This window comes from Rattus norvegicus, chromosome 20, assembly GCF_036323735.1.
Source record: "Rattus norvegicus strain BN/NHsdMcwi chromosome 20, GRCr8, whole genome shotgun sequence".
Taxonomy (NCBI): Eukaryota; Metazoa; Chordata; class Mammalia; order Rodentia; family Muridae; genus Rattus; species Rattus norvegicus.
In genome coordinates this window covers 5931866-5952335 of record NC_086038.1, presented here as the reverse complement: position 1 = coordinate 5952335, position 20470 = coordinate 5931866, and the positions used below count along the sequence as shown (strand labels likewise).

Below are 20470 nucleotides of genomic sequence, written 5' to 3'. Positions count from 1 at the left end.
CTGCAGAGCCCAGCATCAGCTACAGGGACACGAGCAGCAGTGGCCACACCCCACCAACTCCTGTGTACAGCCTGTTGTCTCCCCAGAAGCTGCTGCACAGGACAGGTGACCTCGTGTGCCTGAGTTTTACTGCTTCCACAATTACTGCCCCCTAGGTATTTATGAGGTGCTCCCATCTAGTTAGGCCTCACCTGGTGTCCCAAGCCCTGTCCTGTGGGCACCAGGGGCACCTGCTCTTTCGGGAGCTGCTGCTTCTCAGGTCCTTCAGCCAACGGCCTGTCCTGAGCAGGAGCTGGAGAAATAATGACCCATTTGAGTGACTGGTACCTGTCAAGAGCCAGACAGCTTCTACTTGCTTACCAGAGAGAGGCAGAGCAGAAAAGCCAAGAAGCCTGACTCACCACCAAGGTGAAACACACCATCGTCACCCCGCTTCAGCATGAGACGCTCCATTGTCAAAGTGATGGGCACAGGGCCAGGGGATGTTGGATAGATTGGAGGGATATCATCCTGAAGGGGAGAGGGGAACCATGTGACTTACCCACCCAGCCCGGGGCAGCATACCCTCACTCCTGTCACCCAGCCCGGGGCACTCTGATGCCATTGACTCTCCAGATATTCTTTGGTTTGTCTGAATTAATTTATTTATTATGCATGTATCTGAGTGTGTGTTTGTGAGTGCAGTCCAGGGCTCTCATGTGGAGGTCAGAGGACAGTTTGTGGGAAGAGGGTTTTACTTTCAGAGATGAAACTCACGTCAGCAGGCATGGCAGCAAATGTGTGTGCCCACTTTTAGCTCGCCCATAAGACCTTGCAAGCACTAACTAAGGTGCGCCCATCCCAAAGACGGTGGAGAGGAGATTCAGACAAACCAGGACCCTGGCTTGGTTATGTTACACGTCAGAGTGAGGATTAGGGGAGTGTCGGAGGTGTGCATGTGTGTGCACGTGTGTGCACTCACGCACGTGTTCAAGCGTGTGCATGTGGAGGCCAAGGTTCTGCCTTACTCTTGCTTTGCCTTACTTTCTTGAGGTTTCTTTTACATGTGTAAATGTCTTACATTCATACGAGGATATGTAACACATGAATGTCTGCTGCCTGATGGGGCCGGAAGACGGTGTCAGATCCCTGAACTGGAGCACCGATGGTTGGTTGGGAGCCACCTGGATGCTGGGAGAACCTCAGTCTGAAGAGCAGCCAGTGCAGTGAGCCGCCAAGGTCGCTCCAGCCATCTCCCTCACTGACGCTAAAGCTCCCTGGCTAGCAAGTCCCTGGAATGTTCTTGTCTTGCATCCTCTGAGGATGTATGAGCAGCAAGCACATCACCAGCAGAGCCATCTTCCCGCCCACTTCAGGCTTTTACCTGGGAGTGGAATCCGCCTCTCTTCACTTGCTCACACACTGGGATGGCATGGAGGACACTGCCGCTGCTACAGAGCCCAGGCTACGTGGTCCCTCTCACCTTGAGAGTAACACTGCAGTCCAGGAGCTCCATCTGCATGGGGACTACCACCGGGACGCACTCATCCTCCAAGAAAGGCCCCAGACCGTTGAGCACTGAGGTGAACAGCTCCAGGTCACAGCCCCGAAGTGAGAACCGCAGGAAGCCATTCTGCGCGGCCAGCGGGGAATGAACAGCTGCACCAGGCCCCACCTCAAAACGCAGACCCACAGCAGGCCTGGTGGAGTCAGTCTTCAGGTCCGAGGGTCCCTCAAAGCTTGGGCCTTTGGGAAAAGAACCGAGGAAAATGTATTAATCCAGGACTATGGTAAGCCCTTCAGCCACGCCCAATACTCATGATGACCTACACCAACATATGAGCACCACCCCACCTCGTAGGAGTGAACTGAGCCAGAGAATGACTTGCCCAGTCACGCCATCTTGTATAGCAAAGACAGGGCTGAAGCCAGGCGGTCGGAGCCCATGAACTTAGACTTCTTGTTAGAATGCCCCTCAAGGCAGAGGACAGGGAAAACGGCCTGCTGTGAAATCTGGACAGCAAAAGTGCCTAAAAGAAGACATGCGACTCCGGCCACCACGCATCTTTCCTTCTCTAACGCCTGACCCTCACATCTGTCACTCGGCCACGCTAATCCCTCCACGAGCCATAAAGAACCACCTGGAGTTTATCGAGGGAACGGTTTGTGTGTGCAGAACAACTGAGTGGAAAGCCTGGAAAACAACCACCTAGAGAAGCCGAAGCACCCCGCTCTGGTGAGCTAGAATCGGTACTTAGGGCAGGGCCTCAGGGACATAAGACCTAGGCAGACTCTTCAACATGTGCACCAGGAAAGACATACATGGAGACCACAGCACCTCTCCTGCAAACAGGGACAGAGATGGTGGCACATTCCAGTGAGTGAGGAACTCAGGAGGCCCAGGTAGGACAATCAGGAATTCCAGGCCGGCCTGAGACGCAGTTACACTGCCAGCCAGCCGGGACTGCATTAATGAGACCTTGTCTATAAACAACCAGGAAAGGGCATGAGCGACCGAAAACTCCTCCATCACAAATAGGCTTTTGTTGGCAGCCGGAAGGTAAGGGAGAGGCTGCTCCAGGTTAGGTCTGGAGGTGAGGACAGACACTACCCAAGGAACATGAAGCACAGGCTGCTCCAGGACGCCTGCTGTAGACCGGATTGGCAGGGACTTTCCCCCAGAGGCTGCTACAGAAAAGAGAACTGTGGGGCCTAGAGCTCCGCCCTTTACAGCACAGGGCCAGTGTTGGCTACGCTCTCCCACCTTGGGCAAATCCCACTACTCTGGAAAGGCCATCACCCTACCTGGGCACTGTCCATGTAGAAACTGCCAGAGTCCCACGGTGCCGAGCTGCTGCAGGGCCAGCTGCTGTGCTTGCAAGGCTACGGCCAGGTCCTCACCGCGAACCTCAAGCCCAAGTGACACTTCGCTCACCTTTAGGACCAGAACTGACACCTGTCATGAGAGAGTCTCAGTTTTAAGTCCCAGGCTTCTCAGCTGGCACAGAACCTACCCTCTGCACAAAGAAAGCAGGGCAGCTGACCGAGTGCAGGGCGAGGTCTCCACTGGCTGACGCTGAGCTGTTGGTCTCGGGCAACCCCTGGCCACTGCTATCCATGACAGGGCTCCCTTGAATGCCACTATCATCCAAGACGCTTGTCACAGATCCTGGTGGAACAGACTCTGGACCAGACTCTGCATGAAGAAGGCAATCAAAGATTTAAATTCAGAGTCAGAAAGACTGGTTCACATTCAACCTCTCAAACACAAACTGAAAGCAAACAAAACAAACCAGAGGGCTGATGGACTTAGGGCTGTTGTCTATGTTAGGGAGCAATAAATAAATAAATAAATAAATAAATAAATAAATAAATAAATAAATAAATGGGGGTTGGGGATTTAGCTCAGTGGTAGAGCGCGTGCCTAGGAAGCGCAAGGCCCTGGGTTCGGTCCCCAGCTCCAAAAAAAGAACCAAAAAAAAAAAAGGGAGCAATACGCATTGGGTCAAATTGAACACAGATCTAAAACCTAAATAGAAGCGACCTGTACATCCTCTGGTGGTCAACAGGTGATCAGCCTATGGCAGGTAATACCCGGAACAGCATACACAACAGGTAATGGTATAGCATACAGGACAGATCTACAAAGAACAGTATTTGGACTTGAAAGGAAATTCTACACTACACGCAGTACAACTAGAGTCTTGTGTCTATACTGCATTAAATAAAATAAAGAGGGGTTGGGGATTTAGCTCAGTGGTAGAGCGCTTGCCTAGGAAGTGCAAGGCCCTGGGTTCGGTCCCCAGCTCCGAAAAAAAGAACCAAAAAAATAAATAAATAAAATAAAGAAATCATGAAAGGATGAGCAAGCAGGTATGGCAGCACATGCCCGGAATCCAGGGGCACAGGAGACCAAAGGGGATCATGGGCTGGAGGCCAGCAGGGCCTACACGGTGATGACTCAAAAAGCCAACAGCAGAGACTAAGAGATGGCTCAGTGGTTAACAGCCCTGGCTGCTCCTGCAGACATGGTTCTGCTCCCGGTGGCTAATGACTGTGACTTCAGCCCCAGAGGCCACCTTTGGTTTCTGAGGCACCAGGACTTATATGCACATAGCCACACAGACACAGCCTTACAGCATCTCTCTAAAACACCAAGCCCTTTTCCAAAATAACAGAGAACAAGTGCTGGCAAGAATGTGGAGAAACAGTGGGTTGTGCGGCACACGCCTTTTGTCCCAGCACTCCGGAGGCAGTGGCAGGGGACCTCGGAGTTCAAGGCCAGCCTGGTCTAGAAGAGAAGTGAGTTCCAGGACAGCCAGGGCTACTCAGAGAAACCCTGTCTTGAAAAACCAAAAACCAAAACAAAACAAAAAACAAAACAAAACAACAACAAAAAAGAAACAAATTAAAATAGGAAGGAAAGAGAGAGGGACGGGGGAGGGAGGGAGGGAGGGAGATGGACGGGTGGATGTGGAGCAGAGGGAGTCGATCCCAGCGTGAGGGGACACTGTTAACCAGTCCAGGCATGTGGAGAGCAGCAGCTCTCTAAAGTGACAGTTCCCACACAACCGAGCCCCCCCACTTGGAGCTCTATTCAGAGGAATACAGCAGTTACTCAAGGAATGTGTGCACTGCCATGTTTATGGTAGCCTATTCGCAATTACCAACATGTGTTCATTGTCCAGAGACTAGAGGATGTGTGTGCCCAGGTGCAGGAGAACCTGTCAACCTGTCACTTGAGACAACAGGGACAGAAGGGCACAACCCACACACTGTCACTTCCCATGTGGTATAGAACACAACCAGGCATGGTGCAAATGGAGCGACGGTTAACTGAGAACCGGTCAGTGATGAGAATGTAAGGATGATGGTGGGACGGTATCACCGTTCAGCTGTACAGGAGGGTAACAGGGCAGGCGTGGGATAACGTATGTGACCTCATAAGCACATATTACAACTCCTCGATATCCAATGAAAGGTAAAGGAAAACAGGAAGAGACCAAGGGTGGGACTCCATGGCACAAGCCTTGCCCAGCACACTGACAGCCTCAATTAGAGCAACAGCAAACCAGTAATTATAATAATATCAAAGAGGAAGACAGAAATGTGCTCTTCAAATCTTATGGAGGGGGGTTGGGGATTTAGCTCAGTGGTAGAGCGCTTGCCTAGCAAGCGCAAGGCCCTGGGTTCGGTCCCCAGCTCCGAAAAAAAAGAAAAAAGAAAAAAAAAAAAAAGAAAAAGAAAAAAAAATCTTATGGAGGGATCATTTAAAAGTTTCTATTTTGGGGCTGGGGATTTAGCTCAGTGGTAGAGCGCTTACCTAGGAAGCGCAAGGCCCTGGGTTCGGTCCCCAGCTCCAAAAAAAAAAGAACCAAAAAAAAAAAAAAAAAGTTTCTATTTTGATAAGTGACTGTGTGTCTTCCAAAAGTGGCAAATTTAATTGCTAAAAGTTAATCAGTATATGGGGATGAAGGGCTGGAGAGATGGCTCAGCGGTTAGAGCACTAACTGCTCTTCCAGAGGTCCTGAGTTCAATTTCCAGCAACCACATGGTGGCTCACAACCATCTGTAATGGGATCTGATACCCTCTTCTGTAATGTCTGAAGACAGTGACGGTGTACTCACATATATAAAATAAATAATTAAATAAATCTTTAAAAAAAAAAAAAAGAGCACTCATGGACTGCTCTCCCAGAGGTCCTGAGTTCAATCCCCAACACCCACATGTGGCTCACATCTAGGGAATCTAACACTCTCTTCTGGCTTTATGGAACTATACACACCTTACATAGACATTTTTTTTAAGTTAATCATTATATCAACAGAAAAAAGCTTCATTATTTTCCAACAATAAAACAGGCAAGAGTTGAGAACACCAGCTGCTCTTGCAAAAGACCCACGTCAGAATCCCAGCATCTGCACAGCAGCTCACAATGGTCCTTGACGCTGGTCCCAGGGCATCCAGCACACTCTTCTGGCCCCCTAGGGCACCAGGCATACACACAGTGTGCTTACACACATACAGACAAAACAATCATACATGTAAATCAATATAAAAAATAATATAAAAAAATCTTTCAAAATAAAAAAATATATATACAAGCAAAACGAAGATCATACAGCAAATGGGTGTCACTAACAGCAGGCACAAAAACCAGCCCATTGCCTGGTCAGCTGATGTCGTGGGTTAAGTATTAGACGGTAACCGGTAAGCGATAGAAATGGTGGCGTACGTCTGTGACCCCAGCACTTGAGAGGCAGAAGAACAGCGACTTCAAGGCTAGCATGGATTACAATGAGACGCCCCCCACCAAACCCCATAAAAACCCCAAAATCTAAATATAAAAAAAACTAAGAAGTGTGGAGACAAAGCCATAAAAACAAGTGTACTAAATTTTCGTTCTTGTTTGGTTTACTCCACCCGAGTCCTGCTGCTGTGAACCTCAGACACCAAGAGCCCCCACTGTGCTCCCACCTACCAGACTCCAAGAGCATCACAAAGCTGTCACTGCCATCGCTGTCCACCGAAATCCGGTCTTCGGGGCCCCCGCTGTCCAACGAGACACCATCGAATGACTGCTGAGAGACTGTCCTCTTCATGGAGAAAAACCGGAGCCGGGCAGGACCTCCACTCGCTGGGGCCGCCACTCCCTCGTCTGACTTGGCCATGGCCTCCCTGTGTGGGGAAAAAAAAAAAAAAAAATCAACAAAACCACCAGCTCATCGCCGGACACTGGTTTGTCCTCAGGCTAATCCAGTTCCCTAGTTCAGACAGGCAATGTGAGCAAATACATGCCCGTTTTAACCTTAAGCAGCTGGTACCCTTAAAGGTCATTCAGGGTCAGCCATCCACTGAGGAGGCCAACTATCTGCCACCCCAGGGACAGCAAGGAAATGCCGCTTGCATTCACTCCGGTCTGGTTTCTTAACGTGCGTGTGCGTGTGCGTGCGCATGTGTGTAGGGCAGTACATGCATACACAGATGCATGGTCCCTGAAGCCAGAAGAGGGCAATCGACCCCTGGAACTGAGCTCCAGGAGGCTGAGCTGCCCGATTTGAGTCCTGCAAGGGCAGCAAGAGCTCTAAAGGCTGAGCCCACTTCTGCAGCCCCACTCCAAGAGTCTTTACTCAAGTGCTGTGGGAGTCCAGTGCAGGGTAGGTAAACCGACTCAGCTTTATATTAAATAGTAATAATTCGTGTTCCAGAGGAGTGGGGTGAGCCTCAGCAAGCGCCCACCCAGTGGCTCACAACCATCTGCAAACCCAGCCAGAGGATTTGATGCTCTGTTCTGGCCTGCAGGTAAAACATCCATACACAGAAATACATTTATTTAATACAAGAGGAAAAAAAAAAGCTCTAATTCCTGAGCTGTGGCACCATGGCCTATGAGCCACCAAATGTCCCAGAAGAGGCTCCGCACGCTGCACTGTCTTTCCTAAGACCACAGAAACTCACAGGAAAGCCCGCTATTCCAGCCCTTCTGACTACGCCTCTGTTTCCCTCAACCTGCTCTGTCTCTAAGCTTAGCACAAGCCCCACTCTACCAGCCATTCTTTCTCTGAGAGCGCACACAGGAGGGAGCCGGGCGCCGGGGGCCAGGAGCACAATGGTCAGAACTAGAGGAAGAGCAGAGGCTTTTCCTCAGAAAGAGGCTGAGGACACTCACTTGGCAGGAGGCAAGGACAACATCTTGTGCATGGTGGAAGTCATTCGATCTCTACCCAAACTGAAGGCATCCCTAGTCAGGGACACAGCCTCCTTGGTAAGGTCCACGGTAGCGTGGAGAGCCTCTTTGGTGGCATCCTTGGTCATGTGAATGGCACTGGACAATTCCCCCTCAATGCTCCTCAAGGGAATGGGCTCGCCTTGTCCATTCAGAGCAGCATCCCTGTCCGCAGTCGGTGGGCTGGTGGCGGTTTGAGCTCTGCTCAACTTCTTGGCCTGTAAAGACTCGACCGCCTCATGGCTCTTCCCTGCTGGCTGCTGTGCGAGTGGACCGACGTCCTGTAGCTCCCCATCACCATGTAGCCTCTCCTGGGACGCATCCAGATTTTCAGCGCTGCTGTCCCTCAGGACCTTCTCAGGGCTCACTGGGCCCTGGTCTGAGGAGGCATCCGACTTTGGCTCTCGGTCCTCTGATGGCGACAGCTCTGAGTCTATGAGGCTGGTGGTGTCTGAGCCCGCAGAGTCTGCGTGAGCGGCCCCGGGGTCCGGGGGCATGAGAAGAGCCACCTCAGCACTGGGGAAGAGAACTCCAACACACACTGTCTGGTCCTGCAGGGGAGACCCAGTCATGGCCTCTGTGTCCTTGGTCAGCTGCTCCTGAAGGCCCTGAAGCACCTCCATGAGGCGCAGCAGGGCCAAGTACTGGTAGTGGTCCAGCCTCACTCTGACATGGGCAGTGGAGTGTACAAGCATGTGAATGTCTGCCACATCCTCCAGCTCAGCCACCTGCCCTCTGTGGTCCACACCAGCATCACCTTCTCTCACAGCCCCCAGGACTTCCCCCGAGCCGGAGAGGCTTTTCAAATCTCGTTCAGTCTTTGACCTCTGATGGGACACGGACTCGGGGGCAAGAGCCTCAGAGTGCACAGGGCTGCCGAAGCTAGCTGACGGTTTCAGCCTCCCCTCGGAGGCCAAAAGGAGCCGCCGAGCCTGGGCTTGCTGCCAGCGGAGAGGAAGGCAGGCCCAGATGGACAGGGGGAAGGGAGCCACAAAATTCAAGGCATGGCCTTTGACATTCTCTGTGCCTTCGAAGTCCAAGGAAATCTGGGTGAAATGCAGGGACCAAAGGTCCTGGGCCGCCGCTGGCCTCTGAGGAGGCAGGGAACTAGGCTGGGCGGGAAGCGAGTCCGTCTGGAAGGCGTGGTGCAGGAAGACCATGTGCAGGAGGCTGAAGCCCCCTGGAACCTTGGGAAAGTGACCGTAGCTGGAGCGGAAGAACTCGGTGGCAGCAAAGCCCCGGAAGAGGCCCTGGAGGTCTGGACAACTGCAGTGTGGGGCGTGCCGGGTGTTGGTGGCAATCACGCCCGACGTGGAGAGGACAAGCGCCTGGGGACGGTGCAGCTTCGCCAGGTCCCTAGTCTCCAGTGGGAAGCTCACCTTCAGAGAGAGAATGGAACATGGTTAAGGCCACGCCAGCAAGCACGTGGCATCTGAGGCCAATCTCCCGGCTTCTGCCGAGTGACCACAGCAGGACTACGGTTCACAGCCTTGGAGGAAATGTAGCTGTGCCACCAGCAAGTGACCCAGTCCGGCTCCGTCCCTACCTTCAACCAGAACGCATCCAGTCGGATGTCCAAGTGCTCATCCTTGCCCCTGGGGTCTTCCAGCTTGTAGATGGCCTTGAACTGCTCCAAGCTTCGGTACAAGTCCAGGCAGAAGAGGTTTCCCCAGAGCAAGCTGACGGGATCCACGGTAAGCGTCAGCCCGTTTAACTGGATGTAGAGATTGGGGCACGGAACTGGAAGCAGCAAAAACAGAATGTTGGGAACAGAGCGGCAGCGAGACTCTCACTGACCCGCTAAAGCTGCACTAGGACAACAGCACGTTACACAGTCTTCCTTGTCCTGCTTGTGAGATGGGGTCTCACACACTCCAGGCCGACCTCACACTCACTGTGTAGACTATCAACTTCTGATCCTCCTGCCTCCACCTCCCACAGTGCAGAGATTTTAGGTGTGCATCTGCAAGGCAATCACGCACACTGGGCAAGCACTCTATCAACTGAGCCCTCACCCCAGGACCGAGTTTTAACGGTAACCAGACTGACTGCCACAGTGAGGCGGTACAGAGCGGCCTCGATGCTGACAAAGGTGAGGAGCGTCAGAGGGAAGGGCAGCCCAGCTTACCTGGAAGCTCCTGATTATCCGGGAAGTAATACTCTGTGAACTGTACATGGATGGCAGCCACCTGGCTCGGGAGGCGGTGGCGTTTGCGACTGCAGGAGAGCAGGGTGGACGGCTTCTTACTTGGCTGTCCGGCTGTGGAAACCTAAGTAACCACAAGTCACTGTGAGCCTGTGTCACTGCACCCGGAACACCATGTCCTGAGGAACATGTGCCTCCGCCATCCTCCCCATCCATCCCCAAGGGGGCTCAGAGCTACACGCTACTCACGCGCACACTCACACTGACACAGACACACACACACACAGACACACACACAGACACACACAGACACACACAGGCACACACACACACACACACCAACACACACACACACACACACACACACACACACAGACATACACACAGGCACACACACACAGACACATACAGGCACACACAGGCACACACACACACACACCGACACACACACACCGACACACACACACACACACACACACACACACACACACACACACACACGGCACCATCCCCAAGCCGTTCTTCTTTCGGTTTGGGGATTGGCCTCCTGTAGCCAGTGCAAGCTGGTCTTCAGCAGAAGGTTATAATATGACACTCCAAGCACACCAAGACCTTCTTCAGAGGCCATGTTCAACAGCAACTGACCAAACTGTCCATCTCCTCAGGAAAGAAAGAGGCCAACAGGCCCCGGTTCTATATCTTGGTTCATGTTGTTCCTGAACTACCCCAGGCCCCCACTGTCCGCCTGTATCCCTACCTGGTGGATATCCAGGTCATCTACTCGTACAACCAGGCAGCTAGAGCGTAAGCGACTCCATGCTGGAGACCCAAAGGCAGCTTGCCGGCCCTGAGTAGGGCTTTTGTCGAGAGGGCTCTTTCCAGGACTAGAGAAAGAATCTAAATAAAAAAGGAAAAGGAAAAAGAAGTAGATACATTCATTGCTCATTATTAATAAAGTAGAGAAAGTAAAACCCAGGGTCAGTAATTCCATGACACAGCAAAGCGAGCCCAAACCTCCCTGGTGGGAACTTAGTGACTGGCTGCTAACAGACAGACAAAGGGGGCTCCAGAAGAAAAGGCCACAGGCATCACACCAGGAGCAGTGGGGTGAAAAGACACTGCTTCCTCTCCACCAGCTATTTAAAGCCAGTCAGCAAAAGGCTGAGCAATTAGGCTCTGTGGGGTCCTAAAACCTGCCTGCTTTCTTCCGAAAGGGAGGGTCTACCCCCAGATGCCAAGGTGGCTTCACACTGCTCTCCTCACACCACTTCTCCATCCTACTCTGAAACTCTGTCACCAGTTGCTGGGCCCAGTGGCTTCGGGTCTCCATGGCCTCACAGTGCCGCACCCAGTGTTTACAGCTGTCACCTGTGGAATGAGGAAGAAACCGACTTCAGCCCAAGACCACAGTCCAGTGCCCCAGTGATTTCTCCACAGCTCAGCACTTCCTGGGATAGAAGAAAATGTGTTCTGAGAACACCATGCTCTTCCAAGCTCCACTGCAACCCTAAGGGCTCTCAGGGGCGCTGGGGCCGTGGACCACTACAGAGGTTTTAAACCTACCGATCCTGAACGACTTAGAGACCACCCAGGTTTATAGATGTTGTCTTGGAAAGATTCCAGGCACCCCCTAAGCACATGCAGCAATGTCCCGCACCCTTTGCCAGCTGCTCAATATAAACCCAGAAATCTGTCCTTAAATGTCTGGGGCCGAGCTAGAACAGGGTGAGGCCCTCTAACCTGCCCGGTGGAAGGGGTAGTAGTCGAACGCCATCTTGCGGAAGGTGAGCTGCATTGCACCTCCTGTGAGTCTGTTTGCTGACACACCTGTGAGAGAAGGCGTGGGTGAACGGCACTGAGGAGCAGAGAAACCTGAGCACCACCTGAGCCACTAGGAAGCCCCCTGGGGGCTTCACCGTGATCCTCCTGCAAGAGTGACCAGTGTTCTTTTTTTTTTTTTTCCTTTTTTTTGGTTCTTTTTTTCGGAGCTGAGGACCGAACCCAGGGCCTTGCGCTTCCTAGGCAAGCGCTCTACCACTGAGCTAGATCCCCAACCCCGTGACCGGTGTTCTTAACTGACAAGCCCTTACCTGTCCTGTATACTAAAGAGAATACATAAAGATTCCTCTGCTCAACTCGTGCATGAGAAGCAACAATAACTTTTATATTAGCTACGTTAAAGCCATCAGTATTGAATTTAAATCTAAACCTATGGGCTAGAGAGATGGCTCAGTGGTTAAGGGCACTGACTGCTCTTCCATAGGTCCTAAGTTCAATTCCCAGCAACCACATGGTGGCTCACAACCATCTGTTATAGGATCTGATGCCCTCTTCTGGTGAGTCTGAAGACAGCGACAGTGTACTCATATATAATAAATAAATCTTTAAGATAATCTAAACCTGAAACCACTGACAATGCTTTGGGGGCTTTCGTTGCAACGTCTCATGACTCTCAGGCTAGCCCACAACCCACAGCTAAGAGTGACCTTGAACTTCGATCCTCCTGCCTCCACCTTACGATTATAACCTGCACAACTACAACAGTACGCTCTTCTTATCTGGAGGAAGACAGGGTCTTGCATGTGGCCTGGGCTGGCCTCAGACTCCAGGATTAAAGGTATTTATCACCACCCCAAGGCCTTAAGCAACACTGGGAAGAAATCACTACACAGAAATAATTGTGTTCTAATTATCACTTCCTCTGGAGCAAAAGCAATGTCTGCGCTGTCCTTGCTTGTGTGGAAGTGGAGTTACTGCGAGGGTGAGGAGGAGCCAACCAGACCGCATGCTGCTTGGGGACAGACACACAGCACGCACACGCCCCTGAAGGTGAGGCCTGGCCACATTACAGAAGGCAAACAGACAGCAGGTATAGCTCACTGGCGCAGCACCGCACAGAGCTCACAAAGTGCTGGGCTCGACCCTAGGCACTGGTGGAGTAAGGCAAGAGCAAGTGCTGTCCCACGGGACCATGTGCAGTCACAAGTGAGACGGTGAAAGGGGAAGGGACAGCACTGACGGGCTAAGCTGGGAGTCTCAACCAAACTCCAGGTCCCCAGAGCCAGGGCAGCAGCTCAGAGCCTGACAATGGCTGTGCAGTAAATGAGACTTCCCTTGCCTCCTGCATGGAGACAGTCGAGGGTAGGCAAAAGGTTATTGGCTTCTGCAGGAATCATAAGGAAAAGTCTGTCGTTCTGAAGAGACAGACATGCGCATGTTTGACACTAGTTTGAGACTAGTTTGAGTACGCCACTAATGTAACATAGCCTCCCCACACATATAAATACAATCCATAAAACCGGGGGAGGGATTGAGACAGGGTTGCTCTGTGTAGCCCTGCCTGGCCTTGAACTCATGGAGACCCGCCTGCCTCTCTCTGCCTCCCCAGTGCTGGGATTAGAGCTGTGACTATCACAACACAATGCTAAAGTGACTCAACTCTGAGCATTCTGGTTCTGGGCGGAGCTGGGGGCAGAGCACATGTCTGTCCTACATACATACAAGGTCTGTGTTCAGTCCTCAGCTCTAACAAAGAGAAACCTGAGAACTCTGAGGTCTCCTAAGGCTGAATGTATTTTTCCCAAAGTCCTCCGCCAGGGGTTCTCACCTCTGGTGAACAGCAGCATCTGGAGAAGCATGGGGGAGACGAGGGTCATGCTGGCTGGGCTGGGTCTGTGCAGCTCTGCATCAGCCATGGTGAGAAAAGGGTCTGCCCCTGTGTACTACTGTGTGACAAGTGGCTCCATCATACTCTAAGGCTGGAGAGCATTCCTTTGTGCCAACATAGAGAGTTACCACAGGAGGGCTGGGTCCCAAGCCAAGCCTGCGACTACGGGAGCCAACTGAGGCTAAATGCCACAGTGTCTGTAGGGAGAGCCTTCATCCGAGGCTCTGCCCAAGACCCACAATGATGGGCGAGCTGCCAGGCTCAGGCCTCTGCGTACCTGGCTCTCGGGACTGGCTGTCGTCACAGATGTGCAGGTCCAGGCGGGAGATGAGGAGGTGGTACGAGGACTCCTTCACATCAAATTTCTCAAAATACTGGCTGAGGCGACTGCTGCTGCTGTTCCCCTGGCTGCCCCCGAACGCCTGGGCCCAGGTCTGCTGGGCGCTGGGAGCAGGTGGAGTGATCTACGTGTGACAGAGAGAAGGACGTCTGTCCATCAGGGGCTGGAGAGGAAGCTCACTGGTTGACAGCACTGGCTGCTCTACCCGGGTTGATTCCCAGCACCCACAGGGCAGCCCACACCTGTCTGTCACTCCAGTTCCAAAGGGATCCAATACCCTCATATAAACACGCATGCAGGCAAAACCACCAATGTATACAAAAGAAAAAGAAAAGAGGGGAAAGACGGGCAGACAGACATGCAGGCAGACAGACCGACATCAAGAGGCTCCTTTTGATGCTTTCTGTAAGCTTAGGTCCACATGAGTAAAACCACAGGTTAACACACCCCTTCCTTCTGTCTCGTAACTGCTGTGTAGTCTCTCACTGAGCACGACCTTGAGAAAGCAACTCAAACCCAACAGTCCATCCACACCAAGTCTAGTGACTGTGTCCTCAGGCTTGAGTCGCCCTCAGTCACCTCCTCTAGCGAGTCCTTGCTAAGTGCGCTGTCGGGCTGGTGGGCTCTGTGCCCTCAGCACACAGGGTTTACCTGTTACAGCACCTGCCACATCACGCGTGAGTAACTTGTCAACTGTCTCTCCTCCAAGACATGGGAAGTCCCAAGGGCAGGGACAAGAGGCTCAGGCCACTTCCTCCCTCCAGAGGCTAGCCCTCCATCTGACACACAGGGAACCCAGTGAGCAGAGGCTAGCCCTCCATCTGACACACAGGGGGAACCCAGTGAGCAGAGGCTAGCCCTCCATCTGACACACAGGGAACCCAGTGAGCAGAGGCTAGCCCTTCATCGGACACACAGGGGGAACCCAGTGACCAGAGGCTAGCCCTCCATCTGACACACAGGGGGAACCCAGTGACCAGAGGCTAGCCCTCCATCTGACACACAGGGGGAACCCAGTGAGCAGAGGCTAGCCCTTCATCTGACACACAGGGGGAACCCAGTGAGCAGAGCAAATGAGTGAAACAGGCACAAGCGACTCCACACATGGCGAACCCCATAAGCAAGCCGAAAATGCCTCCACTCCTCACAGCACTGGCACGAGTTAGGGCTAACCACCTGCCTCCCCAGCCCGAGCAGACGCCCAGCTGCCTCTCACCTGCACAGGCTCGGGTGCCAGGCTCTTTCTCTGCTGGGCCGACTTCTCCATGGCCTCGCTTAGCGACTCAGCATACTTCATCATCGCCTTGAGCTGTGAGTCTGTCAGCACCCAGAGCAGGTCGTCCAGGAGGAATGTCAACTTGGAGGCAACCACGTTGCAGTCCTTCGTCTGAGGGGTCACAGAGAACACGGTTTAGATCCTTGTGTCGCTGGCAGCCTTTTGCCTTCCGGAGGTGAGAAGGGCCATCAAGCATGCTGGCAAGCTGGCCTCTTACACAATGACTCGGGTTTGCTTCTTTTACCAAAGACCAGCCAACCGTGAAATGCCGGGGCCACTGCCTGCATAATACAGGTGGAAACTGGTTTCTACAAGTACCAGAACAGGACGGGAGCTTCTCCCACACCGGGGAGGCCAACGGCAAGGACAGTGGCACAATACCAACTTCCAGAAGTTTCCTGGCACGGGGAGCACACTCACTCTTCTCTTGAGGGCTATCTGGATCCGGCCTTGGTTGGTAATGAGCCTCAGCGGGGTGGTAACTGGGTCCTGATCACCGTTTTCTGTGGCGTCTGCCTCGACTCGGAGCGTCTGCCAAGTTATTTCCTTAAATGTTAAAACCTGGAAGGAGGGAAAGTAAAATGCTTCACTCTGTGGGTCAGAAGACCCAGGGGGCTGACCTGCTGCTCTCGGTTAGCATTCTGACAGTGCAGGATCCAGACCTACAGCTGAGCAGTGACTCTGGATGGAAAGGACCCCAGGCTTCCCAAGAGTGGGGACAGCTCCAACAGGGAGGAGGGTCCTTTAGGGGCTCCCCTGCTTGGAATCCCTCCACTCACCCCCCTCAGAACGCTAAGGCTGTCACCTCTCCTCGGCGGGGATCAGTGATGCGGGTCAGACGCAGGTCACTCTGCTGCCAGCTGGGGTTGACACTATAACCCTGGAGCTGCCACAGTTCAAAGGAAGCGTGGAAGGCCTTGGAGTGGATCTTGATGGTGATGGAGTTGACCACGATGAACATCCCCTCCACCACCTTCTCAGCAAAGCCGTACTCACTGTAACACATGAGGGAGGCAGCGGTCAGAGCCGGGGCAGTAGCCAACATGGCTGCTTCTTTTTCTTACTTCTCTCCTTGCTGCCCCTCAAGTTTTTGTCTGGGGATTTTCTTTCTTTCTTTCTTTCTTTCTTTCTTTCTTTCTTTCTTTCTCTCTTTTCTTCTTTTTCCTTTTTTCTTTTTTTTCGGAGCTGGGGACCGAACCCAGGGCCTTGTGCTTGCTAGGCAAGTGCTCTACCACTGAGCTAAATCCCCAACCCGGCTGGGGATTTTCTTAATACTTGTCTTATTCCTGCTTACTTGCGTGAATGCACTGCCTGCGTATTTCTGTACATCTCGTGGCGGTTGTGCCCAAAGAGTCAAAGGACGGGGGTTGGGGATTTAGCTCAGTAGTTAGAGTGCTTGCCTACCAAGCGCAAGGCCCTGGGTTCGGTCCCCAACTCCGAAAAAAAGAACAAAACAAAACAAAAAAAAAAAAAAAAAAAAAAAAAAAGAGTCAAAGGACGGAGTTGGATACCTGAACCCGACCGGAGTTACAGGCAGAAACAGTTGCTCTGCGGTGCTTAGGGCAGAACCCAGAGCCGCTAAAAGAGCAGCCGGCACTCTGCAGCCTCCTGGTCTCTATAATCTTCCAGGACACAAACCAGTGTGAAAAGGGAGTAGGAAAATGTAAGAAAGGCAGACAGGTCAGGGGGCTGATAGGACCAGTCCTGCTCAAGAATGCACCCACCTCCGCCTTGCCTTCTGTAGCTAGCAGAAAAATGACACTTCTCCTTCGCTGAGAAGCCCGAGAGAGAGAGAGAGAGAGAGAGAGAGAGAGAGAGACGCACACCTGGAAGGCCTCACTCAGACTGTGGAAAGCACACTCTTCTTTCTTACTCTTCGACAGCCTCCCACATGCACACAATGTACTCCGTCATCTTCGACTGCCCTGCCCACCTCTACCCTGCCCCGCCCCTCTAACCCCATCCTCCAAAGAAATCCTCTTCCTACTTCAATAAAACATTTCTTCAAAGCAGAAATCTTTTCTTTTGTCTTTTTTATTCTTATGTTTTTAGGGACTGGAAGGCATCCACCCGAAAGGGGTTCATTGTAAGCTGCAGTGTTGCCTTGGCCAAGGAACTGTTAAGCTAAAACCAATTCTGGAATTTTTTTCATCACAAGAATAAAAAAAAAAAAAAAAATCTAGAGCCATGTGGTGGCGGCGGTGTCTCATGCCTTCGATCCCAGCACTCCAGAGGCAGAGGCAAGTGGATCTCCGTGTTCAAGGCCAGCCTGATCTACAAAGAGAGTCCCAAGATGACCAGGGTTACATAGAGAAACAAAGACAGGAGGATACCTAGACGTTTAAACTGAAAGTGAACCTTCACTTAGAAGCCACGTAGCCACACAGTCCGAGAGCCATAAGAAGTGGAACAAATATACAGTTCCCAGAAAAATAACACTGGGCTTACCCACAAGTCCAAGCTCAGTGAGTGTGGAGCACGGCTACAGCGGATCACTCCCTGCTGTGGTGCAGGCCTTGGGTCTGACCCCAAATACAGTAACAATGAAGAAAATGGTGGCTCACACCAGCAATCCCAGCACTTGAGAGACAGGAGCGGGGGTGGGGGGTGGGGGATGTCTGCAAAAATCAGACCAACCGGGGCTGGGGATTTAGCTCAGTGGTAGAGCGCTTGCCTAGGAAGCGCAAGGCCCTGGGTTCGGTCCCCAGCTCCGAAAAAAAGAACCAAAAAAAAAAAAAAAAAAATCAGACCAACCTGCTCTGGGAATTCTTTACTCCACCTTCAGCACTGACACTGCAGGTGGACGCCCACACCCGCCTGGCATTTACACAGGTGCTGGTCGCCTCAGCTCCAGTCCCACTTTTTACCCCAGAGACAGAGGTAGGCGGATCCCTGTGAGTTTGAGGCCAGCAAGTAAGTCCCAGGCCAGTTGAACAGTGAAAACATGTCTCAAAAAGGAGAGAGAGAAAGAAAGAAGAAAAAATAGATGGAAGGAAAAATTTTTGAGAAGTTATATTCCTTTAAAAGGAAAAAGAAGCCCCACCCCCACCCCCCAAAAAAGAAATGTGAAAAGAGGACCTGAAAAAGTGTATAAGACGTTAAAGGAGGACACAGTCTGGTCAACTGTGGGAAGAATGAGTTTCTTCCATTACCACCTGTGATGGCTTCTATATGCTCAGCCCAGAGAGTGGCAGGATTAGGAGGTGCGGCCTTGTTGGAGTAGGTGTGTCACTGTGGGCATGGGCTTTAAGACCCTCATCCTAGCTGCCTGGGAGTCAGTCTTCTGCTAGCAGCCTTCAGATGAAGGTGTAGAACTCTCAGCTCCCCCTGCACCATGCCTGCCTGGATGCTGCCATGCTCCTGCCTTGATGATGATGGACTGAACCTCTGAACCCGTAAGCCAGCCCCAGTTAACTGTTGTCCTTTATGAGACTTGCCTTGGTCATGGTGTCTGCTCACAGCAGTAAGACCCTAAGACACCACCTAAGCACTTCTGCCCCAAGGCGTTCATCCGAGAGAAACACTAGCACATATCCACACAGACACGTCCGAATGGATATTCATGGAGGCCAAGAAGTGCAAGTGAAACGAGCTCCAAAGTGGTAGAAAGCTGACCATGGTAGCACCGCCTGTAAGCCCAGCTCTTGGGATGGGAAGGCAGAGGATCAGGAGCTCAAGGCCAGCCTGACCTACACATAATGAATTCAAAGGCAGCCTGGGCTACCTAAGACGTCCTAGGGTTTGGGGGCAGGCTGAATTGCACTACACAATGGGATATAACTCAGCGCTAAGCTGGTTGTACCCCAAGTTCATACTGATGTATAACAGGGCATCTGGGATTTGCTTTCAAACCCTGGAGTACTCAGGACACAACACTGGCAACATGTTGGTAATTGTTGAGGTCTGATATTTGTAACACGGAGATTTGAGGTACTAGTCTATCTGCTTTGGTTATATGTCTGAATTTTTGTTGTTGTTCTTTTTTTTTTTTTTTTTTTTTTCGGAGCTGGGGACTGAACCCAGGGCCTTGCGCTTCCTAGGTAAGCGCTCTACCACTGAGCTAAATCCCCAGCCCCATGTCTGAATTTTTAAGCAATCAAAGTTTTATTTTGAGCCAGGAAAAATGAGACACACTTTTTATTCATACAGTTTCACATATATATTCACAGGCTGAAGCAGGAAGATCGTAAGTTTGCAGCATGGACTGAAAAGCAAGACCATCCATCCACCCACCCATCCACCCACCCATCCACCCACCCACCCACCCACCCATCCATCCACCCACCCATCCACCCACCCATCCACCCACCCACCCATCCACCCACCCATCCACCCACCCATCCATCCACACACCCATCCACGCATCTTCGTTTCATCGAGGCTCATGGTAACTAACCTCTGTCCTGAAGCAAGGGCGATGGGAGACTGTCCATTGGGGGGTCGAGGGTCCTCACAGGTTTTCATCTCCACCTCCACCTTATCCAGACACTGGAAGACAATTTATAGAGAAGGAGGCGCCCACACAAAACTCACACAGCACCGGTAAAACAACAGGACTGTGCTAGAAGTCTTGCACAGCCAACACAAGCCACACTTGAAACTTCCTGCCTGGATCCCAAGGAAATTTAAGGCTGGAGCTCGAGCAGTCAAAAACCAGAAATAGGGGGTTGGGGATTTAGCTCAGTGGTAGAGCGCTTGCCTAGCAAGCGCAAGGCCCTGGGTTCGGTCCCCAGCTCCGGAAAAAAAAAAAAAAAAAAAAAAAAAAAGAAGAAGAAGAAGAGAATAACCAGTAATAATCTCAGCGCTTGGGAGGCAGAGGCCAGCCTGGTCTACACACCGAGGCTACTTAGAGAGACCCTGTCTCAAAAACAAAACAAAATGAAACAAAACAACAACAACAACAACAAAAAAAAAAAAACCCAAACAAAAAGATAAAACGAAAGATCCCTATCAAATGGGAAAGACCATTACCAAGCAGATCGGATGTGTCTTCAGCTTGGTCCACTGGATCTGAAAGGAAAGCAGAGACACAAGCCTGTGACAGCCGCTCCTTAAGAGAACAAGGCTGCCGGCTCGGGACAGCTACAGCGCTCAGACCCCACTCTCACCCGGATGGAGGCCCTGTTGCAGTAGACCCTGGTGATGGCCAGCCAGGTAGGCAGTTCCAGCACATTCTGCAGAACCTCTTCATCCAGCTCCAGATGGGTCAGCTGACCCTCCCCTTTCAGCGTGCTCAAGTTGATTTTGTCTGGGGAAAGATTCTTCGTGAACCTGCAGAGAGTGACAGTAAAACACCATTGCCAGCCAATCACCGCATGCTCTCCACCGTTACACC

At 51.9% G+C, this 20470-nt stretch overlaps 1 protein-coding gene across 5 annotated transcripts in view; it reads right to left on the bottom strand.

The window, feature by feature from the left end:
* Positions 1-20470, bottom strand: part of Bltp3a (bridge-like lipid transfer protein family member 3A) — a 44372-nt gene that overhangs the window by 4069 nt on the left and 19833 nt on the right. For 3 of the 5 annotated variants that reach the window (XM_002728921.6, XM_039099275.1, XM_039099274.2), the window contains exons 2-20: positions 20244-20406; positions 20107-20145; positions 19532-19623; positions 15941-16130; positions 15556-15696; positions 15076-15246; positions 13797-13983; positions 11593-11679; positions 11050-11220; positions 10610-10749; positions 9835-9976; positions 9253-9446; positions 7650-9085; positions 6462-6658; positions 3024-3175; positions 2785-2935; positions 1463-1725; positions 402-510; positions 192-292 (exon numbers count right to left, since the gene is read on the bottom strand). In XM_002728921.6, the coding sequence (XP_002728967.3) occupies positions 192-292; positions 402-510; positions 1463-1725; positions 2785-2935; positions 3024-3175; positions 6462-6658; positions 7650-9085; positions 9253-9446; positions 9835-9976; positions 10610-10749; positions 11050-11220; positions 11593-11679; positions 13797-13983; positions 15076-15246; positions 15556-15696; positions 15941-16130; positions 19532-19623; positions 20107-20145; positions 20244-20406 (4126 nt within the window). Of the gene's footprint in view, positions 1-191; positions 293-401; positions 511-1363; positions 1726-2784; positions 2936-3023; positions 3176-6461; positions 6659-7649; positions 9086-9252; positions 9447-9834; positions 9977-10609; positions 10750-11049; positions 11221-11592; positions 11680-13459; positions 13624-13796; positions 13984-15075; positions 15247-15555; positions 15697-15940; positions 16131-19531; positions 19624-20106; positions 20146-20243; positions 20407-20470 lie in introns of those variants that run through there. The other 2 variants (XR_005497711.2, XM_039099276.2) reach the window with 2 other exon arrangements.